The following is an 18,484-nucleotide window of genomic DNA, read 5'->3' on the forward strand; positions in this document are numbered from 1 at the left end:
ATAATAATAATAATAATAATAATAATAATAATAATAATAATAATAATAATTTGTATCCCACCCCTCTGAGAACAATCAGGGCGGCTAACAAAGTTAAAAATACAAAACATATAAAATCCCTGGTACCCTCCCCTCCTTAAAAAAGTATTAAATTCAATGAGATATTTAAAAAACATAACAACAACAACAAACACACAAACATACAAGTTAAAAACTGACCAGAAGGTCAACAACATCCTACCAACAAGCAACCAGTGGGAGCAGCAGTATCTTTCCCAGATGTTCTTCTAAGGCCAGGTTCTCTATTCTGGGAAGGCCTGCCGGAAGAGATCCGTCTTAACAGCCTTTTTAAAGCTCTCTAAGGATGCAAGTAGATGGATCTCATCCGGCAGGCCATTCCACAGTCTGGGGGTGATGATGGAAAATGCCCTCTGGGAGGTAGTCGAAAGCCTAGATTTTTGTGGCTGAAGTAGGCCTCTCCCAGAGGAGCGGACTGCACGGGGAGGATTGTAGGGGAGAAGGCGGTCCCGAAGATAGGTTGGACCCAAGCCATTTAGGGCTTTAAAGGTGATAACCAACACCTTGTACTGGGTCCGGAAGCTAATGGGCAGCCAGTGGAGGGACTTTAGAACCGGGGTAATATGGTCCCTCCTAGATGTTCCAGAAATTACTCTGGCTGCCATGTTCTGTACTAGTTGCAGTTTCCGGACCAAGCACGAGGGTAGCCCCATGTAGAGCGCATTACGGAAGTCTAGACGTGAGGTTACCAGCATGTGCACAACAGTCTCAAGATCCCTTACTTCCAGAAAAGGGCACAGCTGGCGTATCAGCCGAAGCTGATAACAGGCGCTCCTGACTGTCGCATTTACCTGGTTTGCCATCAGGAGCGACAAGTCAAGGAGCACCCCCAGACTGCAAATGCAGTCCTTGACAGAGAGTGTGACCCCGTACAGGACCGGAGGTTGCAACCCAATTCTTGGTTTCGGGGCCGCTACTGTGAGCACTTCTGTTTTGTCTGGATTCAGCCTCAATCTGTTTTTCCTCCTCCAGCCCATTACTGCCCGAAGACATTCATTGAGAGAGGAGATGCCATCAGAATATTTACTGTAAATGCTGCCATCTTTACCATCCCCAAATGCTCCTAGCATACGCAGAAGGGAAGATTTGTCCAATCATCCCACTAACAAGTTTTCCTAAGTACTTTTCCTCTGTGGGAGACCATTACAACATGCAGCCCTACTCCTGAAACCTGAAGTGTTTATCACAAAAAAGTTATCATTTGCCTTACTGACTGTGTAAACTTGTTGTTATAGAAGAAGAGGGGGCAGGTGAAAAGTGGCAAGGTACAAAGGAAAGAAGTTTTATTTTAAAATTACAGTGCCAGGTTTGAAACTGCAATGTCAGAAAATATTTAAGTTCTGTTTGTATTACATCTACTTAGTTTCACCTCTTGCCTGTTCACTGTCACGTGATGGGATCACAACATGGCACTAAGAGCACAGTTATAGTCCTATTAAATAAGATAATGAAAAATGTCCTTGCCTACCACTGGGAATAATGAAAGATACTTACAAACAATGTACTCTTGTTTGAGTGGGAGAAAAATGTGTTATCACCCCCAAACAGATGTGCTTCCTTGAGGGAAGACACCTGGATTCTATAAGCGAATAAGAATAATTGTGCATTTGTGCAGTTGTTCTGGAACTGATAATTTGGAAAGGCCCTGGAGTGCTGACACATTTCAGAATAATTAGGTTGCACCTACCTCTCTTTCTTGTAGCAGTCTGCGCAAAGTACGTTTCCTAACAATGTGACGCCTACGTACATAGAGACCAATGCCCAATGCTATAACAACTAAGCCAAGGATACTTCCAACAACTCCAGCTGCAATTGATGGGACCTTTGAGCTGGAAGACAAAAAACAATACTTTTATATTAGTTTTATATTTAAGGGAAGGAGCCAGCTCACTGAGTATTCAAAGCTGACCATCTTGTATTAAAAACATATAGAGACAAAACAGAACTAAGCTGTTTTAATGCCAATGAGGGCAAATTTGCCCTCAATGTGATGGGCTCCAAAGTGCTGTGGTACACACAATATCAAGTGCATCCAACAATCTTTCTGTCATAATGAAGGGCCAGCCATGGCTAGGAATGACAAGTGTTAGAAGTAAACTGCGTCTTCAAGATGCACCCTAGATAGTTCAAGAAGACTGCACAAACAAAGTTGATCCAATCTCACATATCACTTTACATATTCTATGACAGATAGTTTTCACCTAGGAGAAAGAAGCATTCCCCAGGCCAGAGTTTGCTTCCGTCATAATGCTAACATAAGAGAAACGGGGAAGAGAATAGGTAACAAGGAAAATAGAGCACAGAACAGATAAGAAAAGTTCTTTCCCCACAAATCCTCCTCACTGCAGAACTACCAGAAGTTAGAGGGTAAAATGGGCAGGAGGGTGCAGTTCTAGAGGGGAATGAATACATACAGGAGCAATATCTTGCCCCCAGTCCAATCTTATCTATAGATGTCCTGCCTTCTCACACCTCCTCCATGCATGTTAACCAGCAGAGAAAGCTTCTGGGAAATAGATTTCCCAGAATAACGTGTTCTTCAATGGTTGTTTCCTGGAGAAAAGACATCAAAAGTGATGCTCTAAATAATACTAAGGGGGAAAAGCTAAAGAAAGCAACATTTTCTACTTTTCTTTTTTTTAAATATTCTTTATTATTATTTCAAATGCAAACATAAAATAGCAGTTACAAATACAAAACAGCATCTGTAACTTTATTCTGTTGGCTTTGTTGCCTTCTTCGACCTGAGTTCATTCTTCCCTTTTTTTCTTGGGAGTTTCAAATCATTCGTTTTCTCTGTATAGTTGCTTAACCATGCTCTAAATATTATACAATCTTTTCTCATTACATCAATATTGTATTCTATTATATATCTACCAAAGGAATTTTTTTAATCTATCAATAATGAACTTAGTATATAACTTTCCTTATTATTCTATAGCATGAACCACATATTTCTTGCATAACCTCAAATTTATCGGTTCTCTCCTTATTGTTCTTTTGCTAGGGCAGAAGTTTCTCAATTTCTTCCATCTGTTGACCTACACTGAGTCAGGGTATATGAATATATATATATATATATGAACCTGTTAATCTTCATTCTATCCGATTAAATAGGGTTCCCTGATTTGCAAGAGAGGTGAAGACATGGGACTTGTCTTGTTAGACCTGGACTGGTTGTGAAGAGTTCCAGGCTCTTGTGAGATTTCAAAAGTTTCATAGGAACATCAAAGTACTCAAAATCTTGCAATGACAGACCAGAAGCCATCGTGAGGGCAGAGGCTTTAATACTGCCAGGCTGAGAATGCTACTTTTGCACTTAGTGGAAAGAATGAGCATAAGGCATGCTCAAAACACCCCCCCCCAAAGGTGGTGTGTAATTTGAGGGCAGTGTTTGATACCTGAAAATACAGGATTTCTAGTGCCCTGTTTAATGTTCATGCATGATATGTTTAATGGCTCTTAAATAAGGGGCTTTTACAACAAAGGACAGCTAGCAACTCTAATGACAAAAACATTAAGTTTTATATTCATATTTATATCAAACGTTAACCTTGATTAACAAAAGGTAAGTCTGAAAAATGGAGGAGAAAATTAAAAAAGGAATAGTGAGTGAAACAGTAAGAAGTGGTCAATATTTGAATGAAATTGCACTCTCTTGATGTGCTTAATAAATTATACTTTCTGAGGCTGTTATTGTTACTGCTAATTTTACAATTACTGCTAATGCTGATATATACTGCGGCACCAACATTATGATCTTGCAGCACCAACATTTGCTATGTCATTCCAGATTTCCCTGCAAGTGAGCCATACTGTTTGTGTGACAGAGCTGAGGACCCACAAGTCAAGAGCCAGGAGTGGGAAGTCAAGTTCAAAGAAAAACCAGAGTCAAGGGGCAAATGGGATGCTGGACCAGAGAACAAGCTAGGATTCAGAATCAAAGATCAAGGCTTGAAACAAAACACTTCACAACTCTGATAGATATTATTGCTCAAACAACAGACCACTGAGACAAGAAGCTATCTTAAATTCCCTCTTGCCTAAGTAGAGTCAATTAACCACCCAAGGCAGACAGAATCTACCCAGAAGTGAAAAGGGAAGATGGGGTTGAAATTATGCAGCTCAACACATGTGGCAGTAGTTATCTGTTCCTGATAATGCCATGTGATTGGTACTTTCAGCAGGTTTTAAAACCAAATTATGGCCTGGTCTAGATGGGCCTTTGCGGTGCCCTCATCACGTGCTAGGGGTTGGTTGAGGGTGCACCACCCATACGTGCCTCACCCTTAGCACATGACGAGGGCGTCAAAATGGCGGCACCCTGCCATTTTGACGCAACGGACACTTAGTGTCTGCACGTCACGCCCCCATAAGGACATCACGAGTGTGTCATTGGCGCACTGTGACATCCTTATGGTGCTGTAGAAAGAACCCGCTTTTTGCGGGTTCTTTTTGCTGCGCGAGGGAGCCGCATGGTTTGTCTGCTGTGGCTCCCTCGCACAGCAAAACAAGGCGTGGGCAGACCACCCTTTTTGGGCGGTCATATACCACCTAAAAGCAGTTAATAGAAGAAGCATGGTACCAAATGGCAAATGGGAAAGAGATCACTTCAGCGGGGTGATTTATTTCAGGACTGCAGTCAACACTATCAATTTCTTGACAAAAACTGGAGTCCATGTCTATTTGAATTAGGGAAGATCTGGGGTTGGTATAATTGGAATTACAGTAAGCCCTTGTTATCCACTGGGGGTTGGTTCCAGGACCCCCCATGGGTACTAAAATCCATGGATACTCAAGTCCCATTAAACACAATGGCACAGCAAAATGGCACCCTTCATATCAAATGGCAAAATCAAGGTTCGCTTTTTGGAATTTATATATTTTTAAAATATTTTCAAGATATGGATGCTTGAAACCGTGGATAAAAAAATATGTGGATACAGAGGTCTGACTGTATAATCTGTTGTTAAGGTCAAATAGGGCTTGCTGATTTGGTACCTCTGTCATGGTAATCTTTTATGATTTGATAAAATAGACAAAATACCCCCTCAAGAACATTCTTGTAGAATTTACAGACAATGTTAAAAATGGATTACCACTCTAAATCTAATTGACTGGGAGCCAGAACTACTCTGGACTGGTCAGGGAGGAATGCAAAATGATAGTATGTAGCCATAAAGAAAGAGAAGCCTTAATGTATGACAGATTAAACTCTTCAAACCAAAGAGAGATAAGAAGCAAAAGTTTAAAAAATTACAGAAATAGGGTCAGAATCCTGAATGCAATTACTCAGTGACTTGTGTGAAGGGAAAAAGAGAACTACTATAATAATAAATGCAGAGAAATAAAAGATGACAACAAAAAAGAAAGAACAAGAGACCTCTTCTACAAGAGAAATCAAAGGGAAATTTAAACCAATAGTGTGGATGCTATATGTATATGATCAGCAGAGGAAGTTCCCATTAATACAAAAATGGCTGCTCCGTGAACAATTCATTGACGGGAGAAGAGTGGAATGCGTTTCAGTGACGCTTCAGAAGTGCGACTGGCTATCCCACCTCCATGCTTCTGAAGCGTTTGGGCAATGATTCCAGTGCGTTGTGATAATTCCCTTAGAGAGCAAGAGAGTAAGTGAGAGAGAGGGAGACTGCGGCACTAAAACACTAGAAATACTCCTACACCACAGCATTAGAATCTGAGAGACTGCACTACACTCTTATAGTGCTGCTATTCCACTTTTAAAGCTCTGGCTGCCTCCTGTTTCATTCTGGGATTTGCAGTTTAGGGAGCAGCATTTAGAATTCTCAGCAGAGAGCTCTTAGGTCTCACTGAACTACAAACCCCAGAATGCAAAAGGAAGCAGCCAGAGCAGGGAAACTGGAATGGCAGCACTATAGGAGTGTAGTGTGGTAACATTTGCTTGCATATAGGCATACTACAACATGTGAACTTCTAATTGCAATCTGAAGTCTGAAACAGGGAGGGGACCCATTATCTTTTAGCCCCAATCCATTTTGTTTGTGGAGGGGGTTAGAGAAGCTCTCCAATCCATCACCTCTCCATCCCCTCCACCACATTTTCTTTCACCAGTTGCGAACATAAGAGGAGCGGAAATTCCCTTGTAATTTTTCATTGGTGACTAGCTATGACAGAAGGAAATCCTCCCCCAGCATGAGCCTTCCAAGCTAAGAAGGCCAGCAGAATGATGGTAGAAAGTTTTGCCTATCTCATATTTTCTCACCCATCCCCTACCCTAAATGGGGGAGGTCCAGGAATATGTGAAGCTTCCTGGACTCTTAGGCGCATTACAGATGGGCCCATAGAGGAACCATCGTTATGCGCGAGGGGCGGCGCTTCCTGATGCGTGTAACGAGTACGTCAAAATGGCGGCGCTGCATACAGATGGGCACTGCCATTTTGACGTCGTGGACGTGCAGCGTCCAGACGTCACGTGCCATTTTGGCGCTTCTTTCTTGCTGCGCCTGGGAACTGTGCGGTTTGGCTGCTGCGGTTCCCGGATGCAGCAACTAGCAGCGGCGTGAGATCGCCCATTTTGGGCGGTCTGTAATGCGCCTTAGGTTTGCTACAAGGGCTTTCCTGAAGATGGCACTTGAAACTGACAGCTGGCGTCCCTCTCTCTGCACCCGTTCCAAGGGAAGAAGATGAGAGGCGGGTGAAGTTTCCCAGACCAGGTCACAGCTGTAGGAGCTCTTCTGCAGCTGGCCTAGTGAGCTGACTTTGCTCCACATGAGTTCTCCCCAGGGGTCAAGGAAGTTAGGGACTATGTAAACTATCAAACCCATGGAGGGTTTGATCTATCAAACCCATGTAAACTATCAAACCCATGGAGGGCTCAGTGGTGAGACATTTGTTCCCCCAAATGTTCCCCAGCCCTGGGCTAGACAAAGGTTTGTCAACTAAACTGCTACTTGAGAAGCCTAAGATTATGCTGTAATACAAAGTTCTACTCTTGATGTGAATTTGCATAACATTTGTCATAAATAAAAGAGAAAAACAGATTATTAAATCATCTGTACACATATTCGTATGTACCTACACAGAGATATATGTTGTATTATTCTCACTGAAAACATATAATTAAGTAGAAATATTTACCCAATAGGACAACCTTCAAGTCCTGGTCCTTTGCAGCTGTAAAAGAAAGAAAGAAACAATAAAACAATTAACACAATATAGATTCTTCAATGGACAATTTTTCTGTGAGTCTTCGAATGCTCTTTTTTTCCTTTTAAAGACACGGTACTTGCTTAGGAAATAAAACACCTGGGAAAATATCAAGAGCTTTAAAGCAGATGCCTTTGTCCAGAGGACAGAATATGCTGTATGTACCATTGATGGAACAGTTTCAGACCTAAGTGTCTCCAAGCACATGAAGAAGCATGCCTGCCAGAATAGTAATCAAGCACAGACCAGAACTCTCAACTCCCCCATTCCGCATGTACAAATTCATTCTCCAGAAAGTGCTGCTTTATTCAATGACTTCAAAAGGTTGCTCATCCTGACCACACAAAGCAATGTATCACAAAGAGACGACTGTTCACTGGCCTACATGAAAGGAACAAGCGACTTGCTGTGAGTGGACAAAATGTTCACTTTTAAGATTCAAACATTAATTCCTGACAGAAAGGTGAATGGTTGAAAACCTCTAGGGATAGGGAAATCTCTCAGTACTAGACCTCTCAGGCTATTCAGTCCAGCTGCTCACATCGTACAACAGCACACTTGTCTGTTTTAGGGAGAAAACATTAATCTCAATGACCTGACTTATGATTTAGGGCTCATATTCAGTAACAAAGATTTCATCACTGAGCACTATTTTGGCAATAATATACAGGAGCTAGATTCATTGCACTAATAAAGTGCTGCTTCCTCTACTGTTGAGAGTATACATGATACATCTCTCTGATTACAGCTGCTTAACAAAAATCAGTAATAAAAAAATCATTTGCTTTTATGTAGTGTTTCAAGTGTTCACATATATTGCCCCAGCAGTCCTAAAAGCACCTCTGTAAAAGGGCCTACTGTTTTCTACAAATGGGGTAAAAGAAAGTTGAGTTCAAGGGATTTATTTTTTTATGTGGTTTTTATGCTGTTTCCAATTATATTCCTAGCACTGTAACAAAACAAATAAAGCAATAAAAATGAAAATTATCCAAGGTAAACCAAGTGAATGCATAGTGGAAAAGAAATTTAAACCAGGAACTTCCTGGTTCACAGTTTACTCACTTAGCAAATATGCCATACAACCTCTCAATGTAATCAAACTCCTTTAAAACCCAACAATCCTTACGTAATGTAAATTAAGGACTCATGTGAGCTGTATTACACAACTTCAGTTATCACTGGAAATGCAAATCCAAGCGACTGGGAGCTAACTTTAAACACACCTTAGGACTGATTCGCAAACAACCTTTCCAGATATGATTCCTGTAAACCAGAGCTGTCTGACAGAGAGTGGTGATGTCTCCTTTATTGGCTTTTTTTAAACAGAGACTGGGTGGCTCTTCAGACCGGCCATTAAGGCTGGTCTGGGGACGGAGTCAGGGCATTGCGTCCACAAGATGCATGCCCCAACTCCACCCCCAGGGTGCCATGACACCGTGCCACATGACATGTGGTGTCATGGCACTACTCTGGTGCTGTGTCCATACAACGCAGTGCCAAAGGAGCGCTTTCAAGTTACAGCACTGCTATTACACCCTTTCCAGGGCACAAAAAGGAGCCTCTTTTTGCAACCTGGGAAGGCTGGACTGGGGCCACAGTGTATGGTTGCTGTGGCCCTGATCCAGCTAGGAAAGAGGCAGTGTTGTGCCGCCCCTTAGGGCCTGTGTGTACTGCCCATGGATGACCATCTGTTGGAGTTTTTTGATTGTGTATTCCTGAATTGCAGTGGGTTGAACTGGATGGCCCTTGTGGTCTCTTCCAACTCTATGATTCTATGTTGGGGTATGCTTGTAGTTCTCTGAACAGATTTTCATTTGTAAACTGAAAAAAAAATCATTATCTCTCCCAGCCCTTTACAAGGCTGCTTGCTTAGGATAGCCTCCACCTCTCCATTTTAGGCTTTTTGTTTATCCTTGGGTAAATGGATTTATAATTGCAACTTGAGAATGCAAACTCATTAACTCAGACTGTTCCCTGACATGCTATGTATGATTACTGTATATATGTAGCACTTCAGTATTAGGCACTGGACTGGATTTGAAAGAAACCTTTCAAATTAAGGGTGGAGGAAGTATGTAGCTCTCAAAGTGTTTTTAGGTCCTCGCCCCCTTAGAAAAAAATCTTTGCTTTTTTATTTTAAAAAATGCCTCTGTGGGGATAATTTTGCACGTTTACTTCTAGTTTATAAAAAGGCCATCCCAGGGGGAGACAAAATGTGGAAAAACTACCCCCATGCTCCTGTGAGGCATGCAAAAAAGATTTGGGTTGTGCAGGTTGTCCAACAAGATTGACTCTGTAATCTCTGGAAACTGCCCATTCCAGCTTTAAATATTACTGTACATGTAGAAGTACTTTTCAATGAAGGGCTCCCACTCAGCCCACATAATGCTTTCATGATCCAACTGTGCGAGTGGGACCAAATCCATGGAGTCTTCCAACAGAATCAGCATTGAGACCTGCAGGGTGCTATAGTTATATTCCTTGTGATCAAAGAGTGTGATCAAGTCAGCAGATAACTGGGTCATATAAGAGTGTCTCAAAGATAAATTCACTTCCACATGCCTATCGTTATATTTAAAGTTATTTTCATACAACAATGACAAAACAAAGAGGTCTTCTTAATACCATACTAATAGCAGGTGTGCCAAGTACCCTCACAATCTAATCCAAAACTTATTCCACAGGAGAAAACCTATATGCAACAACTATGAATAACAAAATCAGTTGAAATAATTGAATTTAAACATGGCAAACAAGACATTTATTGGGAGAAAGCCCTTGCCAAAATGCAGGTACCAGAGGAAACAGTGTATTATTTATTATTTTTATTTACTGAATTAATAATAATAATAATAATAATAATATTTATTTATATTTCCCACCTTTCCCAAGGATCGAGGCGGGATTACATCAATAAAAATGATACAGTAGTACAAAAATACAATCAATAAAACACTAATAATGAATTAACCAACCCTTCCTATTAGTTCTCTAAAATAACAATTCATCAATAGCCAACAATTATCGTCAGGTATGTATCCTACCTTTTCCTGAAGATGGGATTAAAAAGTACAAAAGTAGAACTTTCCAGTAATTTTTATTTTTCATTTTATACAAATCATTTTCTATTAATTTTTCTTTACACAGTGAAAACTTGCAAATTAAAATATTTTAAGCCCACAACTTCAACTTGTTCAAAAACTATCTCTACTCACCCGCGAATACAATTTGGATGACATAGTTGACACACTGAGTTTTCGTCTGGATATTTCCAGATTAAAGTATCATTTTCACCCATGATGCCAGAAGGGCATGATTTAACACAGTGTGGACCATCTATTAAGTGGGCACATTTGAAGCAGTTGTCTGGACCCTGCATGAGTAGCAAGATATTATTTGTGAACAGAAAATATATTTCTCCATGAGCTGAAAAATGCAGTAAAGGAATAACGTAAACATTAGCACTGAGTTTTCAAGCAATTATCTTGTGCTTTTTTAAAAAAAGTTAATTATCCCATTAAATTTGGAACATTGCATTACAGGTCCTCCCATGATTCACGTTACTTGTTTTCATACATCATTTCAAAATTTTATTTTACATTTTACCATATTTTGTACTAATAAAACAGCAAGTTAGTTTTTTCAACATGGAACACAGAAAGAACAGGTATAGGTTCTTAGACCATGAAAAGGAAGAGCAGTTCAACATGTTTTGGCAAACTTTTTATTCAAAACTATTGTTAGTTTTGAATATCCACATGTGAAGCCACCAAGTGAGGCAAAGCTTGTGTAGGTAAACACAAACATTTTGAACCTTCTAAAGTCCACTTGAAGGCTGCTTCCAAAATACATCCAGGGATGATTTCCCCTTTTCATCGACCTTCACTTTCCTTATGATTTCCATTTTGGTGGCCAATATAGCTCTATGCCTTTTTTATATGCTTGAAGGAGATGGTGAGTCAGGCTTATCTGCTCTCCCTGCCTTCTCTTTGTTTTGTGGTTTAAACATGCTCAGTAATGGATTTGGGGGGTATCTGCCATTTAACTCGCCTGTTGTACACAGGCACACAGCTAAGGTAGGTTCAATTAAAACAGAATCCTATTCTTTTCCAGGTTGAGCTTTGCTGCAGCCATTCTGCTGGAAACTGACACTGGAAGTTTGTGTTTCTCCTTCACCTTCCTCCTAATGCCAACAGTGTTAAAAAAAAACACCCTCTAGCTAGGTAGAGGAAGCGGTGGGCTGGGAACATACAAAGACTTTGCAAAAAGGAGGTTCTTTTCCAAAAGCTCTGTTCACTGAGATATTACATGTCTGGAAAAAAGAGGGCAGGTATGATGGGCAGTTACATTTCTCCCATTGCCTCTGAGTAAATACCTGAACTTAACTGGCTGGAGCCGATCCTTTTCTGACAGACGCTTGTGCCCAAAGCACTGGGAGGTGTTTGGCACGTTTGAGAACAATACAGTATTTTAGAAATGAAACATTTCAAATATTCTATTTCTTTAACCTATAATGCACTGAAAATCCCTGGAACAGAATAAAATGTCCCCAAACTCCAACTTCTGAGTAGCCCACCAAATTAACAAGTTTAACAAAACTATATGGGAGTGACACAATAAGTCACAGAAATTCAAAAGAAGTACTTTGTACCCATTCTGGACAAAACATCTGTATTCTAGAAAGTGCCCCAGAATGCCTACTTTTTAAGTAGCCATGCCAATCAAACTCACCAATTCATAAGACTAAATGTAAATAAATCCACAAGCCAAAAAATTCAGCAATCATTTTCTGCTACCCATTCTGGGCAAAACCTCTGTGTTCCAGAAAATGGCCCGCAACACCAGATAGCTCACCAGATTAATCAGTTGCAGAAAACAAGATGGGGAAGATTAAGTAAGCCAGACAAGTTCTACACTACAGATACCGCTACTGAAAAATGGTCCAGAACACCAGCTTTTCAAAGATCCATGTACAGAGCAGACGCAAAGAGGTAGTGCAAATGGAATTTTGGTGGTTTCTTACATCACTCCCCTATAGAGATCCATGACTGGTGAGTTAGGTGTACATGGCTCCCTGGAAAATTGGCATTACAGGGCATTTTCTGTAATACAGATGTTTTGCTGGAATGGGTGGAACATGGTAGTTTCTGACTTTTTTGGCTTGTTGCATTACTTCTATCTAGCCTTATGCCACTTATGTACTGGTGGAAATGGCTATTTGACAAATCGGGATTCTGAGCCATTTTCTGGAATATAGATGCAGATGCTTTGGCCAGAGTAAGTACAATAAGGTGGGTTCTGGGAAGGATTTTTGTGACTTCCTGCATCACTGCAATCCAATCTTGCAGGACTAGAAAATCCTCAGGATGGTTATCCAGAAAGTTGGCATGCCTTGCTGTTTTGCAAGATATGAATGTTTTGTTAGAAACAGGTGCAACAAAGAAGTTGCTTAGGGATTTTTGTGGCCTCTTGCATTACTTCCCTCTACTCTTGTGCAACTGGTAAATTTGGTGGCGTGGTTATCTAGATAGTTGGTTTTCTGGGCCATTTCTCACAACACAGATGTTTTGGCTGGAGCAGGTACAAGAAAATGGTTCCTGTGGAATTTTTATGTCTTAATATATCACTCTCATCTAGTTTCATGCAGCTGATACTGTAGTTCTGATGGGCATGGTCTACTATGAATTTGGCATTCTAGTTAATGTTATTCTGTTTCAGATGGCTTGTGGCCATTAAAAGGTCAGTAAAAGCAAGTCAGTATGGTGTAGTGGTTTGAACGTTGGAGCAAGGTGCAACAAGTAGGAGGGAAGGACTGGTAGTGTAACAGGTAGATACAAAGTGTAAGGGAAGGCGGTGCAGCAACACAATGTAAGGTAAAAGGAGGAGAAGTAGGACAGGGAGGGTGAGATATGCAAATCACCAAGAGTTGGAAGCAGGAGAGGGAGGCATGGCAAAAGGCAATGGAGGGAAAAGGAGGGAAGGGAGAAGGGAGGTGTGGTAGGAGGGTGGGTAGGCATAAGAAAATTAAAAGTGCAAAGAGTAGGAGGAGAGGTGGCTCGTGGTGAGACAAGGAGGGACGTGAGAATGAGAGTTGCAAGTGATGGAGTGCAAGGAGCAAAGGAGGGTAATATAGCGATGGTGCAAGGTGAAGCAAGGTAGGGAGAGAAATGAAACTGTGGAGGGAAGGAGAAGCTGTGAAGGCAAGAGAGGTGAAGCAAGGTGAATGGTGCAGTGGGGAGATGCAAAGAGCAAGGGAAGCAGGTGCAAAGTAATGCAAAATGCAAAGGAAGGAGGTGCAGTTTGTCAGTGTCTTCTTACTCTTTTCAACATTTCCCCCTGTGAATTAGATGGCAGACATTTTCAGGGGCTTCCTGTGATATTTCCATGGATCTGTTTGTTTTTTTTTTTTTTTTTTGCCATCAGTAAAAACACTAATAACAAAAAATAATATATTTATTTGATGAGAATACAATAGCATTAGCAGATCTTGTGCATGACAAAATCTTACTGCTGCTGTTATTGCTGTTATTTATTTATCACACAAGGAATGTACATGGTCCTGTCCTTTTGCTAATGTCCACAACAACCCAGCAAGTTTGATTTGCTGAGAGCTAGTGATGCCCCAAAGTCACATGGTAAATTCCATTATTTGAATTTGTTAGTCTATCCTTATATACATTACTCTATTGGTTCTCTTTCTCAGAACAGAAGTTACTATAAAAATAATACAAATGTTTAATAACAGTGGTAAAAATGTGTTGAATCTGCATAATGTAAATAATATGCATAGTTATAAAAGATGTCTAGATTTGAGAAGCTGGAGCATGGTAACCCTAAGCAACACCAACTGGGGAAATGTTCCTGGCAGGCTCCACTCTGGTGCCACAACAAACTACAATTCCCAGAATTTCATAGCATTAAGACAAGGCAGTTAAAGTGGTGTCAAACCAGATTATTTCTGCAGTGTGGATGCAGCCTACATCTATAAACCATTTTGCCTTATAAAGTGGCAGCCTGTGATTATTACAAGATAAGGACCAGTTGCTATTTCCTAATGGAAGGGTTCATGTCTCCAATACTGTCACATCAAGATTACATTCGAAAGACACATCATTTTGCTCCCTTCTCATCTGCCTGAGACTAACTCTGATTTTCAATCTAGTTTGTTCATGGAGAAGTGCCAGCTATGTTGGTTTTAAAAATTGCAACTTAAAACAAACAACAGCTGCAGCTCCCAACCTCTTATGAGCAGAGGCAAGGGATTAAATCAGTTACTGAGTCATTATTTCTCAACAATGTCTGGAAGTGATTAGAAGCTGTTTTTATGTTACCAGAATTGACAAGCCAGTAATTAATTTCATGTTCCAGTCAATAATTCATTATTATTAGCACAATAGCATTTATAATTGATTTAATATGGACTTACAGGTCCTGTGCAAGTTGCATCAGATTCAGTTGAATTTTGCACCAGGCATTCTGGATGGCACTGAAGGCACTCAGAATCCTTTATAAATTCTCGAGGTTCCCTGAATAAAATAGAAAATGAAATGCAGGTCTTTTCCAGTACCATATGAGTTAGTTTGTCTGTAGTGGAACAGACTGAACAACAGCACAAGAAAACTACAAAGTAGCACTGAAAGGAGTAGCTGTACACAAAATCTGATCACTTTCTAAACATTGCTGGGACACTCAAATCATCCCAACAGCCACACCAATAGGGTAGTTTGTCAGATAACAGAAACTTCCACTACTTTCAAACACCAGGAAGGTGATAGTACCAGTGTATCTGAGATCCTGTGATACAGGATGGAATATAGTTAGTTGAAAGAAAGAATTTATATTCGCTAGTACACAGGAAAAGGAAAGCGGGAAGGAGTGCATTTGTGTGAGGGCATAGAGCATTTGTGTGAGGGCATAGATGATTACTCAAAGAACTACAGTTATAGCTAAACCTGTTCTCCTTTGTGGTCTCTCTGCCTCACACAAATGGGTGATTAGCTAGCTTACCAGTGGAGGTGAGGCAGTTCAGCCATGGATAGATAACACTGCCTAGCCAGTCTCTGCATCTGCCTGTGCCCTGAAGTCAATCTAATAATGCCAGATGAAGGTGAACAGTGAGCCCATGTGGCTGCTCAGCAAAACTCCAGCAAGGATAATTCTCATAGCCACTCATGAGAGGTGGAAATGGCATGGGTGGAGTAGAATCTGAGCTCTAGTGACAGAAGCTTCCTAGCGATTTGGTATCCCAAGTTGGTAAGATCGACAATCCATCTCAGCAGTCTCTGTGGTGAAACAGGAAGACCACACTTGCCTCCCCCCCTCAATATCAGATGAATAGGTTACGGGACTTCTGGCGAGGAGAAGTGAGCATAGTGGACCAAGGCCTGCTAGACATCTAGACAATGCAAGGCCTTCTCCAGCTGGTTTGAAGGTTCTAGGTGGAAGCCTGGCAACACAATGTCCTGGTTCAGGTGGAAGAAATGCAGGATTGGAAGAAATGCAAGATTGAAACGAAGAACCACTTTATCTCTATGGAAAACTAGATAGCAATAGAAATAGCAGCTTCATTTATACAGCAGCTTTATACTGCACTAAGCAGTCTCTAAGAGGTTTACTAATTGCCCCCAACAAGCTGGGTACTCATTTTAGTGACCTCAGAAGGATGCAAGGCTGAGTCAACCCTGAGCCCCTGGCTGGGATTGTACTCACAACCTTGTGGTTTGGGAGTGAGTGGCTGCAGTACTAAAGCCATCACAAGGTGGGGATCAGAAGTGAAACACGAAGCTTCTTAGGTTGGAGGGTCAAAGGAACCACAGCTGTAGAGGATAAAATCAGAAACTCACACCTGGGATCACCATTTTGTTGGAAGTAAAGCAGCTGAGCAACTCACTAATGACACCATGAACTCGATTCAAATAATGAGATCTCAGATGGCACTGGTATAATCTGGTGAGAGGAAAGCTTGAGCCAATCTGGAACTGAGAATCGCTTCTATGAAAAGGAGAGTCTGAGACATGGTGAACTTGGGGGATCACACCCATGGCACTTGCATGACGTTTAGCACACAGAAGGACCTCCGTGTGATAAACTCCATAGGAGATGCAAGAGCACAAGAGCAACGCCACATCTTGCCACATTTACACTGTATAAAAATGGGCCAAATGCAATCCTACCATTTGGAGGGGGAAGGCTACATTTTAAGGCAATAACACTGCCATTGAAAAAAAAGGAATTATATAAATTAAACAAAAATCAGATGATAATTAAATCCATATATCTTCTCTATAACCTACAGTGTATTATTAAAATAAGAAAACTGGGAGCAGAAGGCTAAGCTACTGCATGTCAAATAATTTAGCACTAATTAAATGGTCTCTGCTCATAATCTGATGTAAAAAGACCCTATTTGCCATGTGGGTCGAAACATTACCTGAAGGATGTTTACTTGAAAAGCATAACATTTGCTGATACCTAAGTTTCTTTAGAAGGTTTTCATATTATATAGTTTATTCTGATTAATTTTTTTAAACTAGCCTTACAAGTTTGTAAAGACAGACCACGAGAGAAAGGAATTAAAGTATTTTCCATGATAAGCATGTTGAGGAGTCAACTTTGCATACTTAATATTAGAGTATGCAAATAATACCAAGAGGTTTATTCTTTTTGAATGATCATAATTTTGATTCCATTCCAAAAAAAGTATACAGTAATAGTTCTGTGCACCCAAAGAGCTTTTGCATTTGTCTTTACCAGCATTGCAAAGTACTCTGGAAACTTATAGGCTGCATTTTTGAATTCTCTTTGCAGGCCTGGCTATGAAGAATATTACTGCTGGCATTTGCAATGGTCTGTATGACAGCAAACAAACTGAAGTTTAATCCAGACTAAACAGATGTGTTCCTGATCAGTAAAAGAACAGATCTGGGAATAGACATTCAAACTGTACCCAATGCACAGTACACTCTCCCTAAAGATGAAAATTTACAGTTTGGGTGTACTACTAGATTCATATTTCAGTGGTGACCAGGAGTGGATCCTGTCTTTTAATGAATTTTTGAATAATTTTAATTCTATAAATGGTTTATATTTAAAAATAATTTGTGTACATTTTACTGGGTTTTTAAAATATGTTTTAATTTGTTTTGGCTTTATTATTTTGTAAGCTGCCTTTACTCCCAATATTGGGGGAAAAGGAAGCATAAAAATAGTTATCATGTTTCAGTTTCTGGATGACTTTACAATTAGTTTTAATAGTCCATACAGAAATAAATGGTTTATTTTTCCAGCTTGCTTTGATATTTCATATTGATTTCTTTAATATTACTGAAATTGGTCTCACTGCAATGGATAAATAATAAAGGAGACAAGGAATCACCCTGAAAAACTCTATGCCAGTTATCTTCATTTGCTATTAACATGATGTTCCATAATTTCACTAAAGCTGAGAGGAATTTTTTGTTTACTAAAATTTCAAGGATCAGATAATGAAATGGGGTTTTTTTTGTAGTCGATCCATGCTATGTGGAAATATGTCTTTCCTGTTTTACAGATTTTCAGTATTATTTTATCAATTAGTAATTCATTTTTTTTTTAAATGGAGGAAACTCTTACCCTTGCATAACATTGCATTCCTTTACACATTCCTGCTGGCGAATAAAGTGTTGGCAAGAAAAGCACTCAAAGGGTCCTGGGCCCCAGCAGCCCACATCTGAACAGAGGGGATGGCAAACCTCTCCTATAGCAGCTAGGATGGAAGAGACAAAAAGCTAAAAATCAGTACCTCCATATCATAAAAATAATTTTAAAAAGACTTAATTCAAAATTACTAGAGAGCAAAAGTACTGAGGACATGAATATGACATGAATATAATATTTGTTTTAATAAATTGCTAAAATCCATGAAACCATGGACTTCCAGAAGCTATTCATAATGCATTCATCTTACAACAGTATACTGTCTAGAATAAGGATGGGCATCTGTAGCAGATCTGGGGTCACATTTATCCCTCAGGATCCTCCAGGCTGCACTGGTTACTAAAAAATAAATCAAGAGCCCCCAAAGTGGCTGGAATTCTAGTTCTGGTTCTTGAAAAATATGTATTTTTCATTTTACACAATACAAGAAGGCCTTGCGACCTTGTGATTTGCAGAAATTCACATTCTTTTTTTTTGGATCAGAAAAAGATCAGTAGTCTATGGATTCTGGAAGTGTTATGGG

General features: G+C 40.1%; 1 protein-coding gene across 2 annotated transcripts in view; it reads right to left on the reverse strand.

The window, feature by feature from the left end:
• The window catches only part of EGFR (epidermal growth factor receptor), a 171,324-nt gene that overhangs the window by 31,600 nt on the left and 121,240 nt on the right, over window positions 1–18,484 (reverse strand). For both annotated transcript variants that reach the window (XM_042477183.1, XM_042477184.1), the window contains exons 13-17: window positions 17,878–18,010; window positions 14,693–14,792; window positions 10,482–10,639; window positions 7,198–7,233; window positions 1,766–1,907 (exon numbers count right to left, since the gene is read on the reverse strand). In XM_042477183.1, coding sequence (XP_042333117.1) covers window positions 1,766–1,907; window positions 7,198–7,233; window positions 10,482–10,639; window positions 14,693–14,792; window positions 17,878–18,010 — 569 coding nt within the window. The remainder of the gene's footprint in view (window positions 1–1,765; window positions 1,908–7,197; window positions 7,234–10,481; window positions 10,640–14,692; window positions 14,793–17,877; window positions 18,011–18,484) is intronic.

This window comes from Sceloporus undulatus, chromosome 6 (assembly GCF_019175285.1).
Source record: "Sceloporus undulatus isolate JIND9_A2432 ecotype Alabama chromosome 6, SceUnd_v1.1, whole genome shotgun sequence".
In the NCBI taxonomy this organism is placed as follows: domain Eukaryota; kingdom Metazoa; phylum Chordata; class Lepidosauria; order Squamata; family Phrynosomatidae; genus Sceloporus; species Sceloporus undulatus.